Here is a 24532-nt window from a genome sequence, read left to right as displayed (position 1 = left end):
AAAGTATAATTAGATCAAGAAATATATATATATATAAATGTACAAAGTCAGCCCCTTTGTTTGACAAATAAAGAAACTGAACTCGGAGAAGGAAAATGAATTAATGTTACTCAACTCATTCGTAGGAAATCCACAACTAAAATCTAGCTGTTTTGATTCATTCTAAGTTTCTTCCACTACAGTATTTTTTGAATGAAAAGGTTGCCAATTCTAGACTCAACTTACTAGAATTAGATTATAACTTATCTAATATTTTTTTTTTGGCTAACTTATTTTTTTTATTATATACTATTTACTACAAAAATATGTGTAACATATTTTGAAGCATAATAAATACCAGTGAAAATGTTAGGAGAGGAAGAATTACCAATAAAACTTTTCAAATGGCCACATTCTGGTTTAATTATACATACCTAGGGATTAAATAAATTAACAAATGAAATTATTAGTTGATTTTGATTAAAAATGGGTTTTGGCACTTTTTTTTAATGTTTTTTTATTATATTATGTTAGTCACCATACAGTACATCCCTGGTTTTTGATGTAAAGTTCGATGATTCATTAGTTGCGTATAACACCCTGGCACTTTTAAATATATATTCATGTTTTCCCTGTCAACATTTAATTGGAGACATTCTTTGGAACTTTTTGGATACAACTCTAGAGAGCCTAGCCCAGTGACAAGAGTTAAGCTGGAAAAAGTCACTGAGTATGCCCACTACTGAGAATTTTTGGTTTTCAGCAATTTATAGACTGCATTTTTTCCAGCCACATTTATCAATTACCTTTAATTTTAAAAAATTTTTTAAATGTGGCAAAATATACATACAATTGGCCATTTTAACAATTTTTAAGTGTGCAGTCCTGTGGTAGTAAGTACATCCCCACTGTTGTGCAACCAACATCAACATCCATCTCCAGAACTTTTTCATCTTCCCAAACTGAAACTCTCTACCCATTAAACACTGAGTCCCTATTCTTCCCTCTCCTCAACCCCGGGCAGCCACCATGCTACCTTCCATTTGTGAATTTGACTATTATAGGCATATCATGTAAGTGGAATCATGCAGTGTTTCTCCTTTTAAAAATATGGAGTGCTTCGGGGCGCCTGGGTGGCACAGCGGTTAAGCGCCTGCCTTCGGCTCAGGGCGTGATCCCGGCGTTATGGGATCGAGCCCCACATCAGGCTCTTCCGCTATGAGCCTGCTTCTTCCTCTCCCGCTCCCCTTGCTTGTGTTCCCTCTCTCGCTGGCTGTCTCTATCTCTGTCAAATAAATAAATAAAATCTTTAAAAAAAAAAAATATGGAGTGCTTCACAAATTTGCGTGTTATTCTTGTGCAGGTCCCACACTAATTTTTTCTATTTTTTTCAATTTTAGTATGTGCTAAGTGAGTACTCTAATTTTAATATTACTTAACTGTTCAAAGATGTTGAAATCCTAGTTCTAATAACAATATAACTGGGTTAGAAATAATATGCATTTACTTTCCTAGGTGTATCTTGCTTACCTCCTTTATTCCTAAGACTTAAAATGACTTTCAGGCCAGAAACATGGATTCTTCTTATCTAGTTTGAAGCCACCTCCTAGTTAACCGTATCTCTTTCCAGTAAAGTTTAAACCTGCTTTGCTTTCTGGTAATTTTTATTGGAAAGTTTTAATGCAAGCTTTGGTTAATTACTACATTTTTATCTGTTTGTATCCTAAGTACTATATTTTGAAGGTCTTGGGGATTTAGTCTTCTACTCTAAATCAAGTGCAATACATAAATGCTTAATGCTGCCTGTAGGCCCCAAGGCAAATTGGTATTGTTATGAGTAAACTATTTCCTGCCCTGGAAACAGACATTCTGTCCTGATACTTTTGTCCAGTCACTTCTGTTCTATATTTCACAGGCTGCTCAAGAAAAAGAAGAACTTCAAAGGGAAGGTGACAGTTTGGATGCAAAGATCAACAAAGCTGAAAAAGAAATCTATGCTCTAGAAAACACCTTACAAGTGCTGAGAAGTTGCAACAACAATTACAAACAATCTTTTAAAAAAGTGACTCCATCCAGTATGTAGGAGTTTTTAAATTTTTTTTATGAATATATGCAATTAAAGCTGTAGTTACTTATTTTTGAAGAGGCACATTGTAAGACATGGAAAACAAAAATGTACCATGTTTGATTGAGTCAGAAAGTCACCCCCCGCCCTTTAAAATAAGAGCTAAGTTGTTATTTCCATTATTAGTTCTAGCAGTATTAACATATCACTTCTCTGGGAATTAATCTCAAATGTGAAGAAAACGGCAGCACATTGGCTGCTCTATGTTGACAAAGCAAGAATGGCTACTACATTATATGCTCATACTGTTTTTCAACAAGCAGATACAAGGAAAAATTACCTTCTATAACAAAAAATTTAGAAGTTTAATATATGTAAGACTTGAAGCTTGCTTTCTACATAACATGTTAAAAATTTAAACTAAGAATTCTCTAATTTTAGGTGATGAGTATGAACAAAAAATCCAACTGGAAGAACAGAAAAGAGCTATTGATGAAAAATACAGATACAAACAAAGACAAATCAGGGAACTACAGGAAGATATCCAGGTAAGTTCTACAGGCTTTTCAATAAGCCCTTGGTAAGAGTTAACTATCATTATTATTATGTCTACTGTCTTCTTATCTTGTACAAAGAAGATAATTTTTAAAAATAGATAGTAAAAGTCTCATTTAATTAAAATGAGAAAAAAATAAGTGACCAAAGTATTAAATAAATTAGTTAAAATCACAGTACTAAACATAGAATGGACTGCTGATAATGACTTGTTAATTAGGTGATGAATCATAGCCAGCTAATTATGATCTATCTACTAACTTTCATTTAATGAACTTTTTTTCATTTAATTCCTTAAAGATTACCTTAAAGATTGATCCTTAAATAAAATTTGAAAGATAAAAATAATCTAGTAGAAAAGTAGTTACCAAACCACATCACTGAAAGAGAAAACAATGTGCTTGGTAAGCAAGCTCTATGTAAAAATTTAGATTTTTTTTTTTTTTTTTGCTAATGTTTGAAGGAACCGATTGTATGAATTTTGAATCTTTGAAAATTGTATGCTTTTAATAGCTATTGTTTGACTTATTTATTTTCCCCCAAGTACCTTAAAAGTATTTCCTAGTGAAATTATGTAAGAAACTTAATCCAGAAACCATTATACTTATTATCTACCAATATATGTTATATGTAAAAATAAGTGAATTAAAATTAAAAACTTGAAGAAGTGGCAAGTTGTAAGTTATTGATTCTAACCAGTAAGTATGTTAACACTTTATTTTCTGCAGAGCATGGAAAATACTTTAGAAGTTATAGAACATTTAACAAATAATGTCAAGGAAAAATTATCAGAGAAGCAGGCTTATTCATCTCAACTAAATAGAGAAACTGAGGAGCAGAAGCCAAAATTGGAGAGAGTAACTAAACAGGTATTGCTCTTTTTAAAAACTGACCTGTCATATTTATATATTTTGGAGTTCCAGATGGTAACTCCAAATCCTCCATCCATAAAAAAATATTAAGTTCTGGGAAGTAGTTTTAAATAATAACTGACTACTATTGAAAAAAAACAGTGTGCAAAACTCACCAAGGAAATCCGACTTTTGAAAGACACAAGAGATGAAACACTAGAAGAACAAGACATCAAACTTCGTGAAATGAAACATTTCCACAAGATCATTGATGAAATGCTAGTTGGTGTCACAGAAGAAAATGCTGAGATCCGTATTATCCTTCAAACATACTTTCAACAGGTAACAACAGTACCTTTTAGCTAAAATATTTTTTAAACACTTAATGAAATAAACAATTTATGGCATTTATCATAAAGTGAAGCCTAATTAAAAATATTCTTTCTAAAATGCGGTGGTACTAATGATCATTATTGAATATTCTTTCAGAGTGGTTTAGAACTACCTACAGCTGGTTCAAAAGGCAGTCGCCAGAGTTCTAGATCTCATTCACAGACTTCACTGTTATCAACAAGGTAAGAGGAAGGTTAAAAATCGTCTTAACTCTCTCTCCTGTGCAAATACTGCCACAGCCACTGGATCTGCCAGTGCTCTCCTTACCCTTACCCACCTTTCTATGTTAGTATCATGTATGCAGAGCACAGCCAGCAGAGCAAGACTCTTTCCTTCTGATTTCTGTCTAATGTCACAGTTTCTGTGAGGACATGGAGTGTTTTGTAACTTCCAGCTATTTCAGTAGGATAAAGCAGGGTGAAATTTTGGAGGTTACATCTTGCATGGTTAACCCTGAGTATGGGGAGAATTTTTTTTTTTTTTTTTAATTTGAGAGAGTGAGCAAGCACAAGCAGGGTGAGGGGCAGAGGGACAGGGACAAGCAGATTCCCCGCTGAGCAGGGAGCCTGATGTGGGGCTCAATCCGGGGACTCCAGGATCATGACCTGAGCCAAAGGCAGCTGCTTAACTGACTGAGCCACCCAGGCGCCCCCAGGGAGAATTTTTTAAACCATTAAAAGGCAACTTAAATGTACAGACATATGGAGTATGATTTTTATGGTTAAAACCACATTATGTTTTAAGTAGTCAGAATTTTATTTCATTTTTGCTGCTTTATTTTGCTAAAAAGGAAATTATTCTTTACTTCTGCAGTGTAGTTTTATCCAGAATTCTATCAGGTACATTGATATTTAATCAATCCTCTTGTGCTTCCCTGACAAAATAAAAATTATTAATGATCCTAATTTTAAAATTCCCAATCTCCTATGTTCAATAGCCATTTACTTTTCACTTGTCCAGCGAGCTTTCAGAAAATAAAAGGGACATCCTGAAAGACAGTGTTTAAGTAGAACAAAACTGTTTCTACATAAACATGGTAAGCAGTCACCTAAATACCGCTGTATTAATATTTTTAAATCTTAGCATTTCAGAATTGTATAGCTATAGTTATGCTTTTCAAATGACCGCACCACTTTATCCTGTCATTAGGCCTCATTTTCTTCTTTAGCTTAGATTACATAACCTATTATTGTAGTCACTCTCGCCAGCACCCAAATTCCCATGGCCCTTTTTTATGCTTAATGATTTTTGCAAACCCTTTTTAATGTTTAATGATTCCACTTTTTTAAAATAATTCCACTTCTAAACTGATTATGGTTGAAAATATTTTTCTCATATAGAAACATATTTGTTGAACTAGTTTGAAACTATGTTCATTACCTTTTTTTCTTTGAACTAATTTTTTGACATTAATGGTTATGTTTTTAAAATTTAGTAGTAGTATTACACTTTCTGATCTCTTTAATTCGTTGTGGGATTATGGTATCTTTTGTCATTAGCAAGGGGGTCTTTACTAATAGATTTTGAATTAAATGTAAAATAGTGCTGTTTTTCTTTTCCCGTAGGTCCTCCAGAAGTTCCACAAGCACTGCCTCTCAGACTTCTATTAAAGTATTAGAGCTGAACTTCCCAGGCTCCTCTTCAGTGACTGGCAATATTTCTAGGCCACCAAGTGCTACCAGTGGCTCCAGTAATGGTAAAAACAAAAAGGGCAGCAAATAAACATTTTAATCTCTTTTGTATAAGTTGTAAACAGAAAAACAGTGAATTAAGATAGTGAATTCCACCCTATGCTTTTGGGTGCTGTGTAGTGGTGTGAGAGAGAGGCCCACTGAAATCGTGTTAGAAATATGCAATAACTAGACGAAAGCTGACCCAATGGAAAATGTGAAAACTGAGTTTAAAAAAAAGTCAAGCAATTTAGGTTCAAATAAGCCAAAGAAATGCTTAATTTTCTTAGCTTTTGCCATACTGTTTTCTTCAGAGAAGGAAAGCAGTAATAGCAGATTCTTTAACAAGGCTACATGTTTTATAAGCATAGAGAAAATGATGTTTTTCACTGTTATTTTGATGTTTGTTAGATTAGAAAACAGGTTGCTTCAGTATTTCATGCTAGCCATGAAACTACTTCAATTCTAATATAACACCATCCTTCAGGAAAAATCTGAAGATTCACTGTCCTGTGAATAGTTTATAATACTAAAATTCTCATTTACCCTAGAAAATCCTAAAATTAGGTTTGATTTAGTCAAAGAAACATGTTTCTTGGACTTCTGGGGGAGGAGTCTATTAGTATCTTCTTTTGGTATGATTCAAAAATTTTTTTAAACAAAAAAATAGCATTTATTCCCCCCCCCCCCAATAATGGGAAAGAGCACTGCATATCAATCAATAAAAATACAGCTTAAATTTCTAGGAATTGCTCAACTCTGATCTTGAAAGAAGTCAAACACATTAAACATTTTGTTTTCAAGATACAACCAAGCATAAAGAATAAGAATGTTCAAGACATTTTTTCCCCAAGACCTTCTTGATGTAGTAGACACAGAGCTAGGTGTGATTTGATTTGCAACAGGAACCCCATAAATTTACATTGGAGGTAGACTACCAGATTTAGAAAGTTATTCCACTTAATACCTTATAGAACATGAGCCCAGTATTTTCAACTCTTGGAATATAGTGTGGAGTACGATTATGTTATAAAACTCACTTTTAAATAGTTATATATATGTATATGCTTAGAAACTATATACCTAACATTTCTCCTTCAAACCTTGAAAGAATTTGTCACAGCAGTTATCATTGTTTAGAAGTGTCATTTACAGTTCCTTCTGAAAGGTAGTAGTGGCAGTAAACCTGTTTTTCCTGATCATTATTTAAACATTTTATTATTTTTAGAAATAGCCAGCAAATGGTATAGCCAAGTCCAATGATTAGGATAATTTTTTTGTAAAACATGGCTCTAAATGCATGAGATTTAGAAGATCTAGAAACTGATTAATTTTATGGTCACTGTGTGTTCACTCAAGTTCTTATTCTCTGCACTGTATTACTTTATAGATTACTTGGAACTTGCAATTCAATATTAAACACTGTGTTTTATGGAGGCAGGGATTGTCTTACTAGCTCTATGACCTTAGGAAAGTTGCTTCTCTGTGCTTTTTTCCTTGTTTGTAATCCTGAGACAGTAAGAGTTACCTACACCACAAGTTTACTGAAATAATAAAATATATACAAAATGTACAGGCCCTGACATAGGAACCGCACACAACTTCTACCTATTACTGAGTCACCACCCAAAGGCTAGCACAGTATTTGTGGAATGGTTAGGCTCTAGGCCAGCATATTTAACTCTACTAAATAAACAGTTCCAACCTCATGTGTATAATGCTAAATGGCGACACAGGGATCAAACCCATTATCTCCAAATGTGGAGAGTTATCTTAACATCCACCTATTGTGTTAGAAAGTTATTTGTGGAAGCCGAGACACAGTCTGGGTGTGTACAAACTACAGACATAATGGTAAGGAAAAAAACTGCTGAAGATAATTACTAACAATTCTTGGTAAGTCAGTCCCCAATACTCTTTTGCTGTGGTGGGTTTCCTGAACACATCCTTAGAAACTGGCTTGTATACTCTCTTCAAGTTCAGTATGTCCCAGGAAAGAAACTCTGGGAAAGACGGAATTCCGAAGTTCAGGCAGGCCTACGTAAGGTACTATCCTAATTTTCTTGTACCTGAATGTAACATTAAGCCACAAAGACACCTTGGAAAATTATAGTGCTGGTTGATAGTGATGCTCAGAGATTTTAGTAAATAAAATGGTGTATGTAAAATACCGAAGATGTACTATCAATTCCTAAAGGTTAAAGACCACGTCGAGATAATTTTCACTCTTTACAAAAACCACTGTGTACGACTATGCAGGGATGACACAGGAGCTATTAATACACAAAACAAACCAGGGACTCTTTTAAGATGAGTTTCTTGGTACAAAGATGAATGAGTGACCTTTCTGCTGCTATTACCCATGGTTTTTGACCAGTTTCTTTCTCTGTTCCACTGTAAAACAAACTTCAGCTTTTTCATTAGGCTCCCAACACTAAAGTCTGAAGGCCACAAACAGGACATACCCAGTTAGAATGATTTAGAGACATAGCATTAAAGGCCTGTTGTTACTTGGTGTCTAGAATCTGAAATTGGAAAGATTCTAAAGACTGTTACAAATCAACACCATGACTCCTATCTCTATCTCCAAATCTCTTTTCAAATTTGGGATGATCTTTATGATCTGTCACTTCTTCAGCTCTAGTTGCTGGAATTTATTGAGTAAAACCAGGTTTTGTTGGCCTTGTCATTTATTCAGACACTAAGAAAGGAGGCATCAAGGGAAGTGGTTAGGAGAGCTGTACTGAAAGAAGAGGAAAGACAGGCCAGCTCTAGGCTAATTAAAAACATGCCCAGTGCCCTCCCAACTGGACATATGTAATACTAGGAGTTTCCCAATTTTCTTTCTCTTAGGGGAAAACCAGAATTATAGTGTGTTTCTCTTCCCATTGCTGTTTTTGCTAAAAGGATTCTTTGTTATTCTGATCTAATTTTGCCTGGTATATAGTCTCTAAGGGTCTTGACAATATTTAAAGTTAAGAAATTTCTTAGGGCTATACCACTAACAGTAAGGTTTAAAAAAAGAGAGAGAGAGAGTGAGAGAGAGAGAAATAAGCAAAATGGGCCCCTATCCAACTTTCATGGCTTTATTCCTAAGGTACTTGTTAAGCTGGCACACAAACCATTTATAATTAAATCAAGCTTTAGAGGTCAATTAGGCAAGACAGATAATCTGTATATAATGTTAGAAGTTATACAAAAAATTTGATATTTAAATAAATGATCAATATAAAATGGTACTTAAGGAACAATCAAATACTGTGTATCTCTTTCAAAAGCTGAGGGAAAAGACAGAATTTAACAGAAAAGACAGTGGAATAATTTTTGAAGAAAACAATCCAAGTGTTCAATGAACAAATTTAATTTTCTCTCAAGCAGCAGGATAAGGTGGACCCAAGGAATTCTCACACACTATAATACAGTGAGGAAGCAATACTTCGAGAATTATCTTTAGGTGAAGTTTAAATCATCACAGTAAGAAATACTATTCAGAAACATACACATGAAAAGCCTAGAAAATCAAGCTGTGAGGAGACCCACAACTGAAACAAATATGCTGAGAATAGCTAAAAAGCATCTGCTTTCTGCAATCTCTACAAATAAAATAGCTTTAGGAGCAGAGATTCTTCTGGACTAGAAGACCCAAAACTTTCATAAGTAGCCTTTTGTGTAACAGTTCCAAGTCCCCTGGCATATTAATTTTTTGGCTTATTTCCTTTTTCTTTCTCAAATGCAGCTATCTGATTAAATATATTGAGTAAATTTTGAGGTAAATTTTTTTTAATTCCACTTTCTGACTGCTCTTTGCTATTTAGTCCATCTGCTTCTGGAACCTCTGTTTTAATGTCCTCCTCATAATTATCCTCTATTTCATATTCTCCTTGATTTTTATTTAACGGGTATCTTTGCTCATGTCTACTGAAATCACGTGATCCAGAGTAAGAGTATTTTTTATATTTTTCGACTGACTTATAAGAGTAGTCTGAGCTTGCTGGTGAGGTGGAATGCCTCACGGAACCTGGCTCCCACCTTCTATAGTGCTCTTTTCTTCCCTCTGTATCTTTTTCAAATCTTCTATAACCATAAGTTTTCACTTTGTCCTCTGAATTCCTATAAAAGGAATCTGAGGAATCTCTTCTACTGGAAAAATGTTTTTCTGATTTATATGGTTTTTCTGTTTTGCTACTACTTGCCTGAGTATAAAAATCTCTTGGATCTTCAGACCTACCTCCAAAATCATCCGGAATTTCAACTGAAGATGAAGAGAGAGGGCATCTATCTTTCTCTTTTACCTGTTTCTTTTGATAAGGTAACCTGTCCTGCTTTTCCAGTAGTTTTTCCACTTCTTGTTTTTGGTTAAGAAAAGATGCTAAAGTATTGGTTGGAACTGGGAAGCACTCATCTTTCCTATTCTGATCTATCTGACTTGAGGAGGCCTTAGCTAAATGCCTTTTGGAACTTCGAGAAGACTCTGAACGGTTCCTCTTATGTTTCTTATGCCTTTTGTGACTGGAAGAGGAAGAGGATGATGATGATGAAGAATCAGATTCATCACCAGAAGAAACACTTGAAGAGGAAGAAGTTGATTTTCTTCTTTTCTTCTTTAGCCTAAAAAATATAGGTAACCCATCAAATATGTTAAGTATAAAAATGTTCTCGATTATCCATAAAGATTCTAGTCCTACTTTGTTCTCTTTAAAGGTTTCATAAAAGCTGTGAGTTTAGATAAGCAATTACTATAATAATCTGTTACTACAATATCCAATTCTACTATCAGGCATGACTTTTGGGAAAAAATACTGTGTAGACAACTGTCACTGAAAGCAAATCCATTATTTCTGAAGACACAGTCACATTTCCAACATTGTCTAAAAAATTTAAGCCCATCTGAATACATAAAGGAGAGAAATGAAGTTTTATATCTGGCTACCTCTAACATATAGTTTCTCCATCTCAGCACTATTGACATTTTCACCTGAATAATTCTTTGTTGGAACATAGGGTATAGTAGGGGTGGGGGTATCACTGTAGGATGTGTAGCAGCATCCCTGACCTCTATCCACTAGATGTTAGTACCACTCCACCAGTTATGATGACCAAAAATGTCCCCCCCGTTGAGAACCACTGCTCTAGTTCTAAAACATTTCTCCCTAAAATACAGATAATTAAAACTATTATATATTTTAAGATTTTTTTTTCTTTCTTTCTTTCCTTTCTTTTGCAGAATTCTACCTTTAGATTCCACTTTGCTTAATTTCTTCTACAGAAAAATTTGTGGTACACATACTTACAAAGTATCACTGATTATGATTCAATACTTTTTTTTTTTACTTACTTTAACCTCCACATGGCACTTTGGTTCAATTCAGTAGTTGCTTTAAGTTAAAAAATACTGAATATCATAGTTTACCTTTTCTCCTCTTTTAAGAGCTTACGCAACTTTTCTGCACTTGTTTCTATTTTCTTTGTTTTCTGCTTTTCTTCCTTTTCAGCTTGTTTTTCTCTTAATTCCAAAGATTTCTTTTAGAACCCAGATATCGGAAAAAACCACACGTTAAAAATAGCAGAATATATAAAACCCAGTTTTCAAAAGACCACCCCCCAACCAGAAACCAAATGGGGTATACCCAAATCACCATATATCCAGCAATAAGTATTTTTAACATGTAAAAATTAATCATACAAGTGTTTGGCATTAATCATTGGAATAGCCAGAACAGCATTGAGGACCATATTGCAGTTGGTATTCCATGAAAAAAGGGGAAGCCATTGCATTGGTACCCATGACCCAGAGTGCAAGAAAGGGAGAAAATAAAATACATAATAAAATACATGAAAAATTATTAAAAAAAAAAATTGAAAAATTTAGACAGGACACAAATTTTATAAATAAAATTCAAATAAATTCCATTAAGGTGAATTGAGGGAGGAATCACCATGTTCAAATACAAACCATTTAAAAAATAGCACAGCCCAGTTGGACGCATGATTACATAAGAGATCATTTTCCAGTTTGAGGATGGGGATGAGCAGCACCAGATGTCACAGACACAGCAGCAATGGTCCAATTCAGAAGAAAATGCATGAGAAAACATCATCATCAGTATTACAGGAAAAGGCAGTACAAAATATTTCTCAAAGAGGTTTTTATAATTAGCTCAATTTCAGAAACAACACTGAATTTGTAACCACCAGGAAAGCTCACTACAAGGACAGTTCTCAAAACCACATACCACAGGTAGGCAGTAGGGATTTTCTCATAGGGCTATTTTTACTTTTGAGTACCAACAAAAAAGAAAAGGCACTATGAAGTAATGTCAAACCCAATTAGGAAAAGTTGTATCTAAAAACATGCTTTTCGCAATGCCTTGACTAAGTAATCTAGAATAGTATTCCCTATAAGAAAGTTAAGTTTTGGCATCAATTTCAAATATTACTAAATTTCTAAGAGGAAATAAAGAATCACCTGCATATATTTATGAAGCTTCTGCAAAGCATCCTCTGCATCTTTAAAAGTCTCATCCAAAGCCAAAGCTTTCTTGTAGTAACTTTCAGCATTTAAAAACTTGTCTTCTTCTTCTAACCTAAATTTGAAACAGAGATTTAGCTTTTCATAAAAACAAAAAAATCCCCAAATATGCATATAGGTCAGAAGCTTAATATGAGAGAACTTATTAGAGAAAAACCATGTTTGGTAACATTTTCCAAATTGAGCAGTACCTAAATCATGTGCGTTTTACTGCTATTTCTTTGGTAAAAAGACCACATCAAAACAAAAAATCTAAACTCATAGAGAACAGATTGGTGGTTGTGTGGGGTTGGGAGGGCGCTGGTGAAATGGGTAAAGGTGGTCAAGATATACAATCTTCCAGTTAAAAGATAATTAAGTCCTGGAGAGGTAATGTATAGCATGGTGACTATAGTAATACTATACTATATATCCGAATACTGCTAAGAGAGTAGATTTTAAAAGTTCTCACAAGAAAAAAAAATTGTAACTGTGGGAATGATAGATGTTAACAAAATGTTGTGGTAATTATTTTGCAATATATACATCCAACAAATCATAATGCTGTACATCTAAATGTAATATAATGTTATAGATCAGTATATCTCAATTAAAAAAGGTAGGAATTCATTACTGGTAACTAAGGCCATATTATATGTCCAGCATTGGGATTTCAGTATGATATATGAAAACATGATTAGCCAATGTCTTCTCTAAATTTAGTGTAATCTTGAGCTTTAGCACAGAATTACTGAGGTTGGCTTTTCCTAGTAGTTTATGAAGAATCTTCCTTTTGGCAGAAAAAATTTCCCAGAAAATTCACTGATGAAGTTGGAAATACCAACACATACATCTATACTACAACTAGCTGGTAGAAAGAATTATTAGATGAAACTCATGTCTGTATATGAAAAATCAAAATTAGAAAGTTTGTATACAGAGCAGAAAAGGATTTGTAAAATATTTTCAGTTTTTGAAAGTAGGAAAAAGTTAACAAAAAAAAGTGACCCTCCCCCCAACAAAAAACCCAACCCCACAAAAACCCAATGGCTTCAATGGGATCACTTTTGTATCAGACTGGATATGGGCAGTAAGGGACCAGCTGAAGACTATTAACATTTCTGGCTTGGATAGCATATAGATCATGTCGCCATCCACTCAGCCAGAAGACATCAATATGCAGGTAATAAGACAGCCATATTTTAGTAACTGTCTACATAGTGAGAAAGTAAAAAGCTGCTCCAGTCACTTGGGTCTAAACAGAAGTTCTTGAGTTAAAGACAAATACTGCAAAAAACTCCTTAATTTGGAATTCTGGAATGATCATACAAACTGGAATAATTAGGCAAATTCATGAAACAGAAAAATGATAATTCTATTTAAAAAAATTAGTTGCAAAAAAATGCTATTGTTAGCAAGCGGTTATTAAAATTACTTATATTGGAATATTATGTTTCTTCACAATATTTTCTGAATTAGACTAGCCTGTTAGTCATTAAATATTTATGATACAACTACTATGCCAGGTATTATGCCAGTGTATCAGGACAGTAACATAAATTTCAGGGTTTGTTCTTAATGATTTGCTCTTCCATCTAATCCGAATTGGTGGATTTTATTGCACAGGGCAAACAGCAAACATTCACAGCCAACATAACAGCAAAATATTCACAATTAACTACAGAACTCTCAATTCATATTTCTGGCATTATACTATTAGAATGATGAAATGAATTAGAAATCAAATTCCTATTGAAACAAAAACTTATCGTTTATGTCTAAGAAAAGAATACTTAATTTCCTGGACCTTTACATTTATATTTCTATGTAATGAGAATAGATGTTCAGAACAATAAACTCAAGATGCTAAAATATCTCCAACCTCCAATCACAAAGAACTTCAGTAATATGGAAAAAAAAGACTAAAAAGCTTAAAGAGGACTATATTTAAAAAACATTTTCAACCAAAATAGAAACTAAGGGTGTTTTGAATTCAGTGAGTTAAAGATGCTATTTCCTTGTGTTAAGTTCAAGATTTTATTTATACTGGTTGGTTGAGCATGAGATCTCTACTTAAATTTTAAACAAAATCTGATACTTACTGCCCTCCTCTTTCTACAAGTGTCTGGCAGAGGTATTTTCTTGCATTCCTATGAGTTGGACAGTTTTCCAATGCAAGCTCAAAATCTTCTATTGCTTTGTTCAGACTTCCTTTTGTTGCATATCTAGAGATAGGAAATTAGAAGAATTTATCTTGTGAGCTATTCATAAATCTTGTACACATTTACCTTATCAATATTCCTTAAAAGCCATGGTTCACTTACAATGCTCCACGAGCTACCAAAGCTTCCACATTTTGTTTGTCTATTTCCAGAGCCTTATTGTATTCATTCATAGCATCTACATGGCGTCCGACCTTAAAATAATCAACTCCAATCTTCACACTAAAAAGACATTTGTAAAGCATCACAGACATTTCTCAGAATATCCAAACTTAATGTTAGCATGGATACATTTTTAAAAAACAAATTTAATGTGGTTAATGTTTAGCCTTCAATACTCTCAATATATGTAGGAAGTATCCTGCCTTTGGATAATCTCATAACAAGTATTTATGAAATCAATGTATCAATATACTAATTCCTTTTGAAAAACATGGAAAATGTTGGTTAAAACAAGTCTGTTAAGTTTACGACATAACACAATTTACACCTATAAAAAAGCTAATGTCAAAAGGCATCATTTTAATTCATTTATAAACAAATTTGGTCTTAATTATGACTTAAAAATGCCTGCCTTATTCTTTTTTTTTAAAAGATTTTTATTTATTTATTTGACAGAGACAGCCAGTGAGAGAGGGAACACAAGCAGGGTGAGTGGGAGAGGAAGAAGCAGACTCCTAGCGGAGGAGCCTGATGTGGGACTTGATCCCAGAACGCTGGGATCAGGCCCTGAGCTAAAGGCAGACGCTTAAGGACTGCGCCACCCAGGCGCCCCTGCCTGCCTTATTCTAACCTTTAGACTAGATAATGCAGTTGTTGAAAGACAAAAAGTTTCCATACCATTTTAAAGCCCAAGATGCAGACTGTTTCTTTCTTAATGCAGAAGCAAAATCATCTTCAGAGAAGTTTTTGCTATTCAAAGAAAATAAAAGTCAAACTATATACTTTTTTTTTGGTAACAATACTTTACTCTGAAAGATAAAAATTCAACACTGAAAAAGTAAATCCCAGGCAAGAAATTTATATTCCATCCACAAAAGAGTATTTTTTTTTCAAATTTTTATTTAAATTCTAGTTAGTTAATATATAGTGGAACATTGGTTTCAGGAGTAGAATTTAGTGATTCATCACTTCTACATAATACGCAGTGCTCAACACAAGTACCCTCCTTAATACACATCACTCGTTTAGCCCATCCCCCACCAACCTCCCCTCCATCAACCCTGTTTTTCTTTATTATTAAAAGTCCCTTACAGTTTGCTTCTTCTCTTACAAAAGAATATTCTTGAACTCTCAGGAATGACTATTATTATTATTATTTTTTAAAAGATTTTATTTATTTATGTGACAGAGAGACAGCCAGCGAGAGGGAACGCAGCAGGGGAGTGGGAGAGGAAGAAGCAGGCTCCTAGCGGAGAAGCCTGATGTGAGACTCGATTCCGGAATGCCGGGATCACACCCTGAGCCGAAGGCAGACGCTTAACGACTGCGCTACCCAGGCGCCCCAGGAATGACTATTATTGTTAAATAGTATTTTAAACATAAAATTCTTAAAAACTCTCTGCATCTTTCTCTACAAATGTAATCACAACAAACTCCCTTCCAGAAGGAAGTGGGATCTCCTAGTTCATTCATTCTTTGGCATATTGCTGCCAGCAGGCTTAGAATAGCCAAATATGTCTCTCAGTTATATAGCTTTTGAGCTCAGCACCATTTACCTTTACCACTTAATAATAACTAATTTACTATACCTTTGTAAGCCTCTCATTAAAGACGGTGGATTAGATTCATCTAATCCTAGTTTTCCTAGGAGGAATTCAACTACTCCTGGATTAACAAATCCCAAGGAACTCTGCATGATATTTTCATAGGATTCCAAAGAATTGCTATTTAATTCAACACTTCTCCTTAAAAAAACAAAACAAAAACAAAACACACAACAAAAATTTAGAAATGACTAACAAAATTAGCACATCCAAAATTAGCACAATAGTATTTCTATTAAAGAAATACTCATATCATTTTTATATATGAAGGTGTGATAATATTATTTTGGTTTCTTTTACTTAAAGGTTATAAAAATGAGTACATTTTGAAATAAGAAATTTATCTTCTACCTTGCCAAAAATTGGACACAATTTGCTAGTTTTTAATCAAGAAAACTGTTTTGCATTAACTTCTTTAAATAATGTAGATAGATTACCTGTAGTATAAAGGAAGCTCTTCAGAACTAATTACACCTAATTTAATACCAGATAGATGTGGTGGAAGAGATGAGCTATACAGAGATACCGCAAGCTTTTCATGGTATCTGTCAATATCTTTGATTCCAGCTTAAAAAAATAAGGAAACTAAGCTGATTAACAAGAAAATGCAAAACATAAACACACATAAATCTTTCCAAACACTACTCATTAGACAGATTTTCAAAATTAATATAAACAAAAATCTGACAACTGTTACTTTTTTATTAATATGATGAAACTGATCACCTCGAATAATGTCACCGGTTTGGTAATATGATAAAGGATCCCCGTGGTTACTATGAGAAGGTACATCTCTTAACGGACAAAGAGCCTGCAATGAGAAGTATCTTAAAAATGCCAGACATTTCATTCTTTGGTGAGAAGTATCATCTTTTATCCTAGTTGTTCAGTACAATCAGCTAATAGTTGACAAGAATGTTAAAAAAACAACTAGCACTCTAAAGTCTAAATTTAAATAAGGATTTTAATTATAAGCAACTCCCGTGCCCAAACACAGTAAAACAAGTTTTCTGGTTCAGTTCAAAAACTAAAATCTCATGAAATTTACTATTAGTTTCAGGAACCAAATAGACGTATGGATAACAAAACGAGGATATTTTATGCCTCTTAAAAACAAAACTAAAACTGTGAAGAAAGTACGAGAATTCCAATGAAAACTAAATGCTAGTTCTCCAAAGTTTATGTCTGTTATCCAGTCTATCCTGCTTTTTCTTCCCCTATCATCTGCCTTGACAGACAGCAAATATCAAACCTTTTAAATTGACACACTATTTCAACTTCAAGACAATTCATCTTGGGCAAAGTATCTTATAAAGTACATGTACAAATCATTTACATTTAACTACTGTAAATATAAAAATAAGAAATTTGTTTTCAAATTATCCACATGCAGGTATCTAACTCCAAATACTAAATAAGTGAGAACATGTTATGCTCGAAGAAATAAGCCTGGAATACCAATCAATCTCACTATATTCACTGACATCTCTGAGCATTTAAAGAAAGACCCTATCCCTGCCAACCAAAGGGACCAAATAAACCCCCCAAAACCAGAAAGAGGACTAAACTATCTAAGTAACTAGATCACCGTTAATAACTTTTTAAAAAGAAAACATACTTTATTTTTCTCCAATTAATATTTCTTTCTAGAAACTATGTCAGCAGGATACACCCAAGTACAACTGGATGCAAAGACATAATTCTTGCATTGAGAAGGACTCTTAAAAACAGAAGCAATCAAATAACTGAAAAGTAACTCACTGTTATTTCTAAGTGAGATATATCTCTTATGATGCCACTGCCTAAACAAATCAACACCATGAAAAACCCAAATTCCCGAATGGAACTAATTCTTCCAATCACTATATCACCACGCTCAATATCTCGGAAAAACAGCTCTCTCCGGTCCATACTAGGTATCTCCATGAACTGCTCTAAAGGTGGCATGACTGCATAACCATCTGAAAAAAAAAAATTAGCAAAATTACGAGAGCACTGTACTTTGCTTCATCTCAGGTGCAGTGAAATACCCCAAACCGCAATCAAAATATTTTAATAAAACTCACCTTCATTGTCTTCATTTACTTCAGAAATTGCAGGTGCATCTGATTTCCAGGAAAGCGCAAAAAGCAAATCCGCTTTTTTGGAAATGAATTTTTGTATTTCAATGTTGTCAACTTTCTTCTCTTTTCTTAAAAGGAAACAAAATTTAAGAAAACTGGTTTATGGGTAAAACTTTTCAGTACGTCCAAGCTTATGCTCATGATTTTCATCGCCCAATCGGGTCATCCTAAACTCCGGGCCGTACATCCTCCGATAAAAAGTTTTAATCAGGGATTCTCTCATTCAACCAGCCTGTAGGTGGAGGGCGAGGAAAGTTAAAAAGCAACTCCCGAAGCTCCAGATAACGAAGCCTAAGGGATTTTGGCTAAAAACTCCAAGCTTCTACTAGGCAGTACCAAAGAAAAAGTTCAGCCCACATCCCCCCCGTCCCCTCACACCCAGAGCGGGAACCCTCCACCAACCAGCCCTCTGCACCAGCGCCGCAATCCTCACGTGCTCGCGGCCGCGGCTCGGCTCGTTCTCGACTCAGCCACCCGGCGGCGGTAGTGGGGCCTCACCTGCGTCCCCTCCCCCGTCTCGCAGCGGCGCCGCTGTCCCATTACCTGCCCAGTAACTGCTGCTGGGGCGGCTGTCCCCGAGCAGGCTCGGCCGCCGACCCTAGCAGGCTCCGGAAGTGCGGATTGTCCTGCTGTTCGCTCCGGAGCAGGGAGAGCAGTGACGGCCCGTGGTAGTTCAGTGACTGCCGCAGAAGGTCCCGGTCCATGGCTAGAGATTGCTGGACCCAACGACAGGTGGGCTGCTAGCCCCCCCCTCCCGTTTCGTACCCACTACTTCAGCCTGGTAGAACCGGGGGCTGAGGAACGAGCCTGGAAGCCGCCGGAAGCACACATCACAGACACTTACACAGTTGTCTCCCGGAAGCGTTCCGGGATCGCCCCAAGCGGCGGCGCGGAGGAGCTGCGCGAAGGAGCTCCGCCTCGGTCTCGCGAAAGGCAGCGAGACTACGGAAGCCGGAAGCGCGGGGTTAAGCATTTCCTGAGCTAAGGGCTGCCTATCGCTACGAGGTAGTGATGTGTGAGAAGTTTGTTTTTTAAAAATTTCTGTGATGTTATTATTACGTTGAGGTAGCCCGGGCTCTAATCTAGACTAAATAATAATTCGTCCACCTATTTAGTGAGGCGCTTCTAAGTGCCAGTGCCAGGGTGAGAACCCCAAACGAGTTACAAAGGTTTTTCTTCAGAGTACTCGCTGGATGGGTCACTATCTGCTTCTCGGACATAACCACATTAAAATGACGGCTTTGGGGGATTTCTTGGCATTCCAAGGCCAGAAGAAAGGAAAGATACTTACATTTATTTAGCACCGGAATTGTGTTCTCCATCCATACTCCATTCACTGTAGTGATTTTTAGAGTTAGCTTAAAATCAGAATGGCTTTAATATCTAGACATATGCATATATGCATTCTTTGTTATTTCTGTAGTTTATTTAAGTGGCTTCTAAAAACTAGTGCGCATAAGATTTACAGCGTAGTGTTGTGTACATTAAAGTCAGTGTACTGTATGTATGGATAAGTCAAGTGATTTACAAAGGTAATTGTGATTTAGGCTTTCTCCCCCTTAGTTACTTACTTGAGAACCTAACTGCTTTAACTCGTTATACTCTGATTTTAGAGATTGAGGAAACAGGCCCGAGAGTCTCAATAACTAGCTCAATGTCACCCACCTGGTAAAAGGTTAGAGTTAGGATTCCAACCTCGGTCTTAATAGATCTTCAGAGACACATTGCTGGAAAGAGTGTATTTATCATATAAAAGGCCTAACTTCTCTGATTTGAGATAACATGACTTTCTTTTATTTCACTACATTAAAATCTGTACCACTTAAATATGTATAGTTTAGTACAGTCCTCTCGAACAAAAATAAAGGGTAGCAGTTATTCTGCCTCCTCTCCAGCTATGTGTTTTCACACGTCTCATCACCTATAGAAAACCCAGTCCAGAATATAGTGTAATGCATCCACACTATTTTGTGAAAAATCCAGACAGTTTACTGAGACTTAAGAAGATGCAACAAAGAAGGATGCAAGTTTAAAAGATAATACATTTCAAGCCACTATGGGCACAGCAGGAAAGTTTACTCAGTGGTACCGACTGATTCGTGTTAAGCTATAGCTCTAGAGAATGGCTATTAGGAAAGAGGGTGTTGTCACTGAAAGCCAACTCACAAAAATGAACTATATAGACATTCTGGTAAGTTATATGATTTTAGTTAGAGTTGATCCGTAATTAAGGATCTAATTATCTCTGGACGGACTGAGAAGCCCAGTATCTGAGAACCAGACCCCAGATAGTGGCACTTTGTCTGAGAAGGCCAACTTGTGAAGCCGTTCCTGAGTAGAACATGCCTTCATCACTACGGGATCTGTCTGTTGTTTTTCCTAATTTTAACACCAGAGTATACTCCAACCACCCCATGTCTTGAATATCTAAAATTGCTGTGGTGTGACCATGGACATAGGAGAAAGTAGCTGCTTTTAGAGGGTAAGCAGTGTTCATCAAGAGTGAGATTTATCAAATGCTTGCTGCATACATAGTAGTGATGGAGGAAAAAACCCCACAAACTTCAAGCAGGTGTAACCAAAACTCAGGCTGGGTCCTATCTTTGGTTGGTGCTGGCCATAAATGTTGGTAGTCGCTGTAGTTAGGGGCCAGAGGCAACCTTATTTTTCACTTTCCAAATACTTCTCCCACAGCATGAGATTAGGCCTTTTACAGTTACAGATGGGTTTGAATTAACTTTCTGTTGGGATAGATACCTTTGATTTTGGAGGGGACTGAGCACTGGATTGTTGACGTAGGACTGGAGGAAGTGAGGAGAGGAAGTGAGGGGTATTAGTTTTGCATTTCATTTTGGAGAAACTAGGCCCACATACAGGATTTCTCAAGGTGGACATAGACAGAAAACACTTTTTTTTTTCACTTCTTGCTGTAATTATTTTGTTTACTGGTGTGACCTTTAAAAGAATCTTTTAAAAATCTTTTTCGAGAAGTTTTCCAGATTAAGCAGTATGAATAATCAAGTGACTATATGGGAAGAAAAGAGGGTAGGGCATTCAAGACAGTCATATCTTTGGTGTCTGGATCTGGGGCCTATTTTTATTGTGATATTAAATTCCATTTTTAAATAAACACATTTATACATCTTTTAACAAACACCCTCTAGGCCTTGGAGATATAAAGATGAAAAAAACTCCTGATTCTTGAGTGATACACAGTCCAATAGAGGATTAGACATAAGAAGAAATGGGGCACATGGTAAGTACTATTGTTGTGGACACTATTAAGTGTCTGCTTAGATCCCTTATTTTTCCTGGGGGATGAGGTGGTGGGAGTTGATGGGGGTAAGAGAGGAAAGGGGGAGGCAAGTATGTGCTTTCCAGGAGGAGGGAGCAATATAATCAAAGCAGAGATGTGAAAAAATGAGATGTGTTCTGGAGACGGCAAGTGTGAAATTGAGGTAGGTAGGGATATTAGTTATGGACATTTTAGTTATGTGTATCATTTCAGGTAGGCTATATATTGGTGGGAAGAGACCCCCGTTTCCTCTTTGTGAGAATGCACACACACACACACACACACACACACACACAGATTAAATGCTTGACTTATTTAGCAAAGAACATAAAAACTTAGCCAGAGCAAGGTAGCCACAAAAAGCAAAGGCAAAAGCAGCTTATCTCAAAGTAGCTTTTCTTGGATCCCCCCAAGTTTCCCAAAATAGCATACAGAGCTGCTAGTGACACGATATGCAAAAGATGAAGTCTGTCTGGATCTCAGAAACTTCTATATTGCTACATGGGAAGGACTCACACAAATAATCTCTGACTATATATGAAATCTGTAGACAGGTTTTTTGTAGTTCTTGATTCTGATATAAATAATCTTAAAAAGCCTCATCCTCGCCTGGATTTAAGGATGAGATGTTTGTATCAAGGAAGTGTGGGTAGACCCAGATAAGACCATAAGGGTATGTTAATACTCTCCCTTTAATTTTTCAGCAATTCTTTTCCCAATTTTTTTCTTTAAAAAGTCCTTTTTTTTTTTTTTATTATTACTTAAGCCAGCTTGAGTAAATTTATGGTTTGGAATGAGAGGAATCTTGACTGTACTAGGAAGCCACCAACTAGTAGCTTCTGCTGTTCTTACTCTGCCATTTAAAAAAATAAAAAACAGATATGGAAAGGTTAAGAATTTGTTCAAAAACTAACTTTAGAATCCACATTATCTTACTGAATATCTAGTACTCTTTCTACCATGCCATACCATCTAGAGGGTCAGCTGAAACCATGCTCTTTAAGAATATAGTTTGTAAATATATATTATGGAACGTATTTTATTTTAAAAATATCTATTATTATGTTAACTTCTAAAGATAGCCTTGAACCTTTTTTTTCCCTATAATGGGGCCACTTGGTTTCATTCATAAGCCCATGATGCAAGAGGCAGCTTTGCTTCCACAGAAGGTAGTAGCTTTGTTCTATTCACAGTTAAATTTGGAGTCACCCTGGGTTAACTCAGGGAAGAAGTGCAAAGTATGGCTAAATCAGCCCAAAAATTCGTCCTCAATATTAGAGAAATAATTCAGACTTCTTCTGATAAGGGTTCACTCATCCAGTAGTCTTTGTTTGAAAGGATTATACCACCTTCTCTTATTATTTTTCATATCACAGATTAACACATCTCTTTAAGAAAAAGATTGTCAAATATTTATCCACATGAGGGTGCTGTAAGATCATTGTGGGTATCAAGTTTTCCATCTTTTACCAGAAAACCTACTGCCAATTAAACAAGGATTCAGGGATTGGGAATTGCGACCTACAGTGTAGAGTCATTTTAAGATAGTTGTGTCTCTAACACCTTCTCCATATTTTAGTTATTGGTAAATGTTTTAATGAGGATATTATTTTAATATAAGTTCGTTCATAGCTCATGGTCTAGGATCGATTAGCTCAGTAATTTTGAATTTTTCCAAGAGGAAAGATCACTAATTTTAGTTACAATTTAGGCCGGTTAGCTCTGAACTGACCCAGGGGTGAACATTGTACAACTCCGGGGCCGGGGAGGGGGGTGTTGGGGTTGTTGCATTTACATCATAATCCATGTGTGCCGAACGTGACACTCCCAGAGACGTGTAATGCTGGACCACACACAGTGGCCATCTGCAGTGCTGTTCTCAGCCAGCCATTTTTTTTTTCCATGTTTGTCTTTGTTTACAAAAAAGACTTGGAATAGGATGAGGATATTTCAGAATAAATCCATCATGATCGTTGGGGGGAAAAACAGAAAGACGTGTGCAATACATGGAGTAGGTCAATGTGCTTATCTTCAGGTACTTTGTCAGGACTGCTTATAAAGATACCAACGCACACATTTCTTAGATTCTCATTTTGTGGAAGTTTCTCAGAATACTGTGCCAACAGGGAACATGTCAGGATTATAGCCAGGAACAATTGAAAGTTCGATGGTAAATAAACAGTATTCTTTGTCAATACGTTCTGGGTTGGTTTGATAACTCATTTTTAATGCAATTTGGACATTTCTTTGAAAAAGAGTAATTGATCACCTTTTAATTATTAAATAGTAACTTCTTTTATTTTATTGATGGCAGCACCAAAGGAGAATTTCAGAGACTAGAAATGTATTATTGGTTTATTATATTGGTCTCTCCTTAATGGAATCCTTTGGAAGATCAAGCACATCTGGGTAAAGATTAAACTTCGATCCTACCCACTTTAGATACAACATTTGATTTTTGGTAGATATAAAGGGTCTGATTTCCAAAACCAATTAATTGAGTGAATAAATGAATGAATGAATGAATTCAGCAAAATTTATTGAGGGTTGGGCACTGTTTCAGATTTTAGGGATATAATATTGAAAAAATACACCAAGAGTCCTGCCTTTAAGAGATCATATGCTGGTAGAGGGAGATGATGAGCAATAAACATAATAAATAAGTGAATGATATAGTATATTATAAGGTGACAAATCCTATAGAAAAAGAAAAAAATCTGGGAAAGAGGTACTGGAAATGCAGAGGGGTGGGTGTATTAGTTTTAAATGGAATGGTCAGGGCAGGTCTCCCTGAGAAGATGACATTTGAGCAAAGACTAGAAGGAGATGAAAAATTAGTCATTTAGCATTTGGGATAAAAGAGGTCCAGGCGAAGGGAACAGCCAGTACAAAGGTCCTAAGGCTGGAAGCTGTGTGGTGTATTGAAGAATAGCAAGGAAGACAGTGTGGTAGGAACATAGCAGGAAAGTGCGGGGTTCATAAGCTATGGGAGGAACTTGGCTTTTACTCTTGGTGGAGTGGACTTTCCTTCAGGGTTTTAAGCCAAAAGAAGCGTTAAGTCTTCCATTATAAAAGGATCACTTTGGCTGCTGTATAGGTTGGAGT

At 35.7% G+C, this 24532-nt stretch overlaps 2 protein-coding genes and 1 pseudogene across 2 annotated transcripts in view; 1 reads left to right on the top strand and 2 right to left on the bottom strand.

The window, feature by feature from the left end:
• CCDC39 (coiled-coil domain containing 39) overlaps positions 1-8592 on the top strand; it is a 41385-nt gene extending 32793 nt beyond the window's left edge. Inside the window, exons 15-20 of the mRNA XM_026498124.4 lie at positions 1895-2054; positions 2486-2592; positions 3328-3468; positions 3613-3792; positions 3940-4025; positions 5409-8592. Of these exons, the coding sequence (XP_026353909.2) occupies positions 1895-2054; positions 2486-2592; positions 3328-3468; positions 3613-3792; positions 3940-4025; positions 5409-5565 (831 nt within the window). The 3' untranslated portion in view covers positions 5566-8592. The remainder of the gene's footprint in view (positions 1-1894; positions 2055-2485; positions 2593-3327; positions 3469-3612; positions 3793-3939; positions 4026-5408) is intronic.
• Positions 1298-1397, bottom strand: LOC113257332 (U6 spliceosomal RNA; annotated as a pseudogene).
• TTC14 (tetratricopeptide repeat domain 14) lies at positions 8586-19018 on the bottom strand. Its single transcript, XM_026498110.4, has 12 exons — positions 18676-19018; positions 18076-18200; positions 17771-17970; positions 16736-16820; positions 16447-16576; positions 15995-16150; positions 15084-15155; positions 14346-14465; positions 14124-14246; positions 11980-12097; positions 10924-11033; positions 8586-10121 (listed from the first exon to the last, which is right to left on the bottom strand). The coding sequence occupies exons 1-12, from the start codon at positions 18834-18836 to the stop codon at positions 9209-9211; spliced, it is 2313 nt and encodes a 770-aa protein (XP_026353895.2). The 5' UTR covers positions 18837-19018; the 3' UTR covers positions 8586-9208.
• Between the last annotated feature and the right edge of the window lie 5514 nt (positions 19019-24532).

Source organism: Ursus arctos, unplaced genomic scaffold (assembly GCF_023065955.2).
Source record: "Ursus arctos isolate Adak ecotype North America unplaced genomic scaffold, UrsArc2.0 scaffold_4, whole genome shotgun sequence".
Taxonomy (NCBI): Eukaryota; Metazoa; Chordata; class Mammalia; order Carnivora; family Ursidae; genus Ursus; species Ursus arctos.
Note: the sequence above shows the minus strand (reverse complement) of the source record. Positions and strands in the feature narration are given on the sequence as shown.

Excerpts from the sequence above, each read along its gene's own strand:
- TTC14 (XM_026498110.4), bottom strand. The coding sequence starts at position 18,836 with ATGGACCGGGACCTTCTGCGGCAGTCACTGAACTACCACGGGCCGTCA. Across the intron at positions 16,821-17,770 it reads TATCTCACTTAGAAATAACA|GCTCTTTGTCCGTTAAGAGA; the intron begins GTGAGTTACTTT and ends TTCTCATTGCAG. Across the intron at positions 12,098-14,123 it reads CTTGTAGAAAGAGGAGGGCA|GTTAGAAGAAGAAGACAAGT; the intron begins GTAAGTATCAGA and ends TTTCAAATTTAG.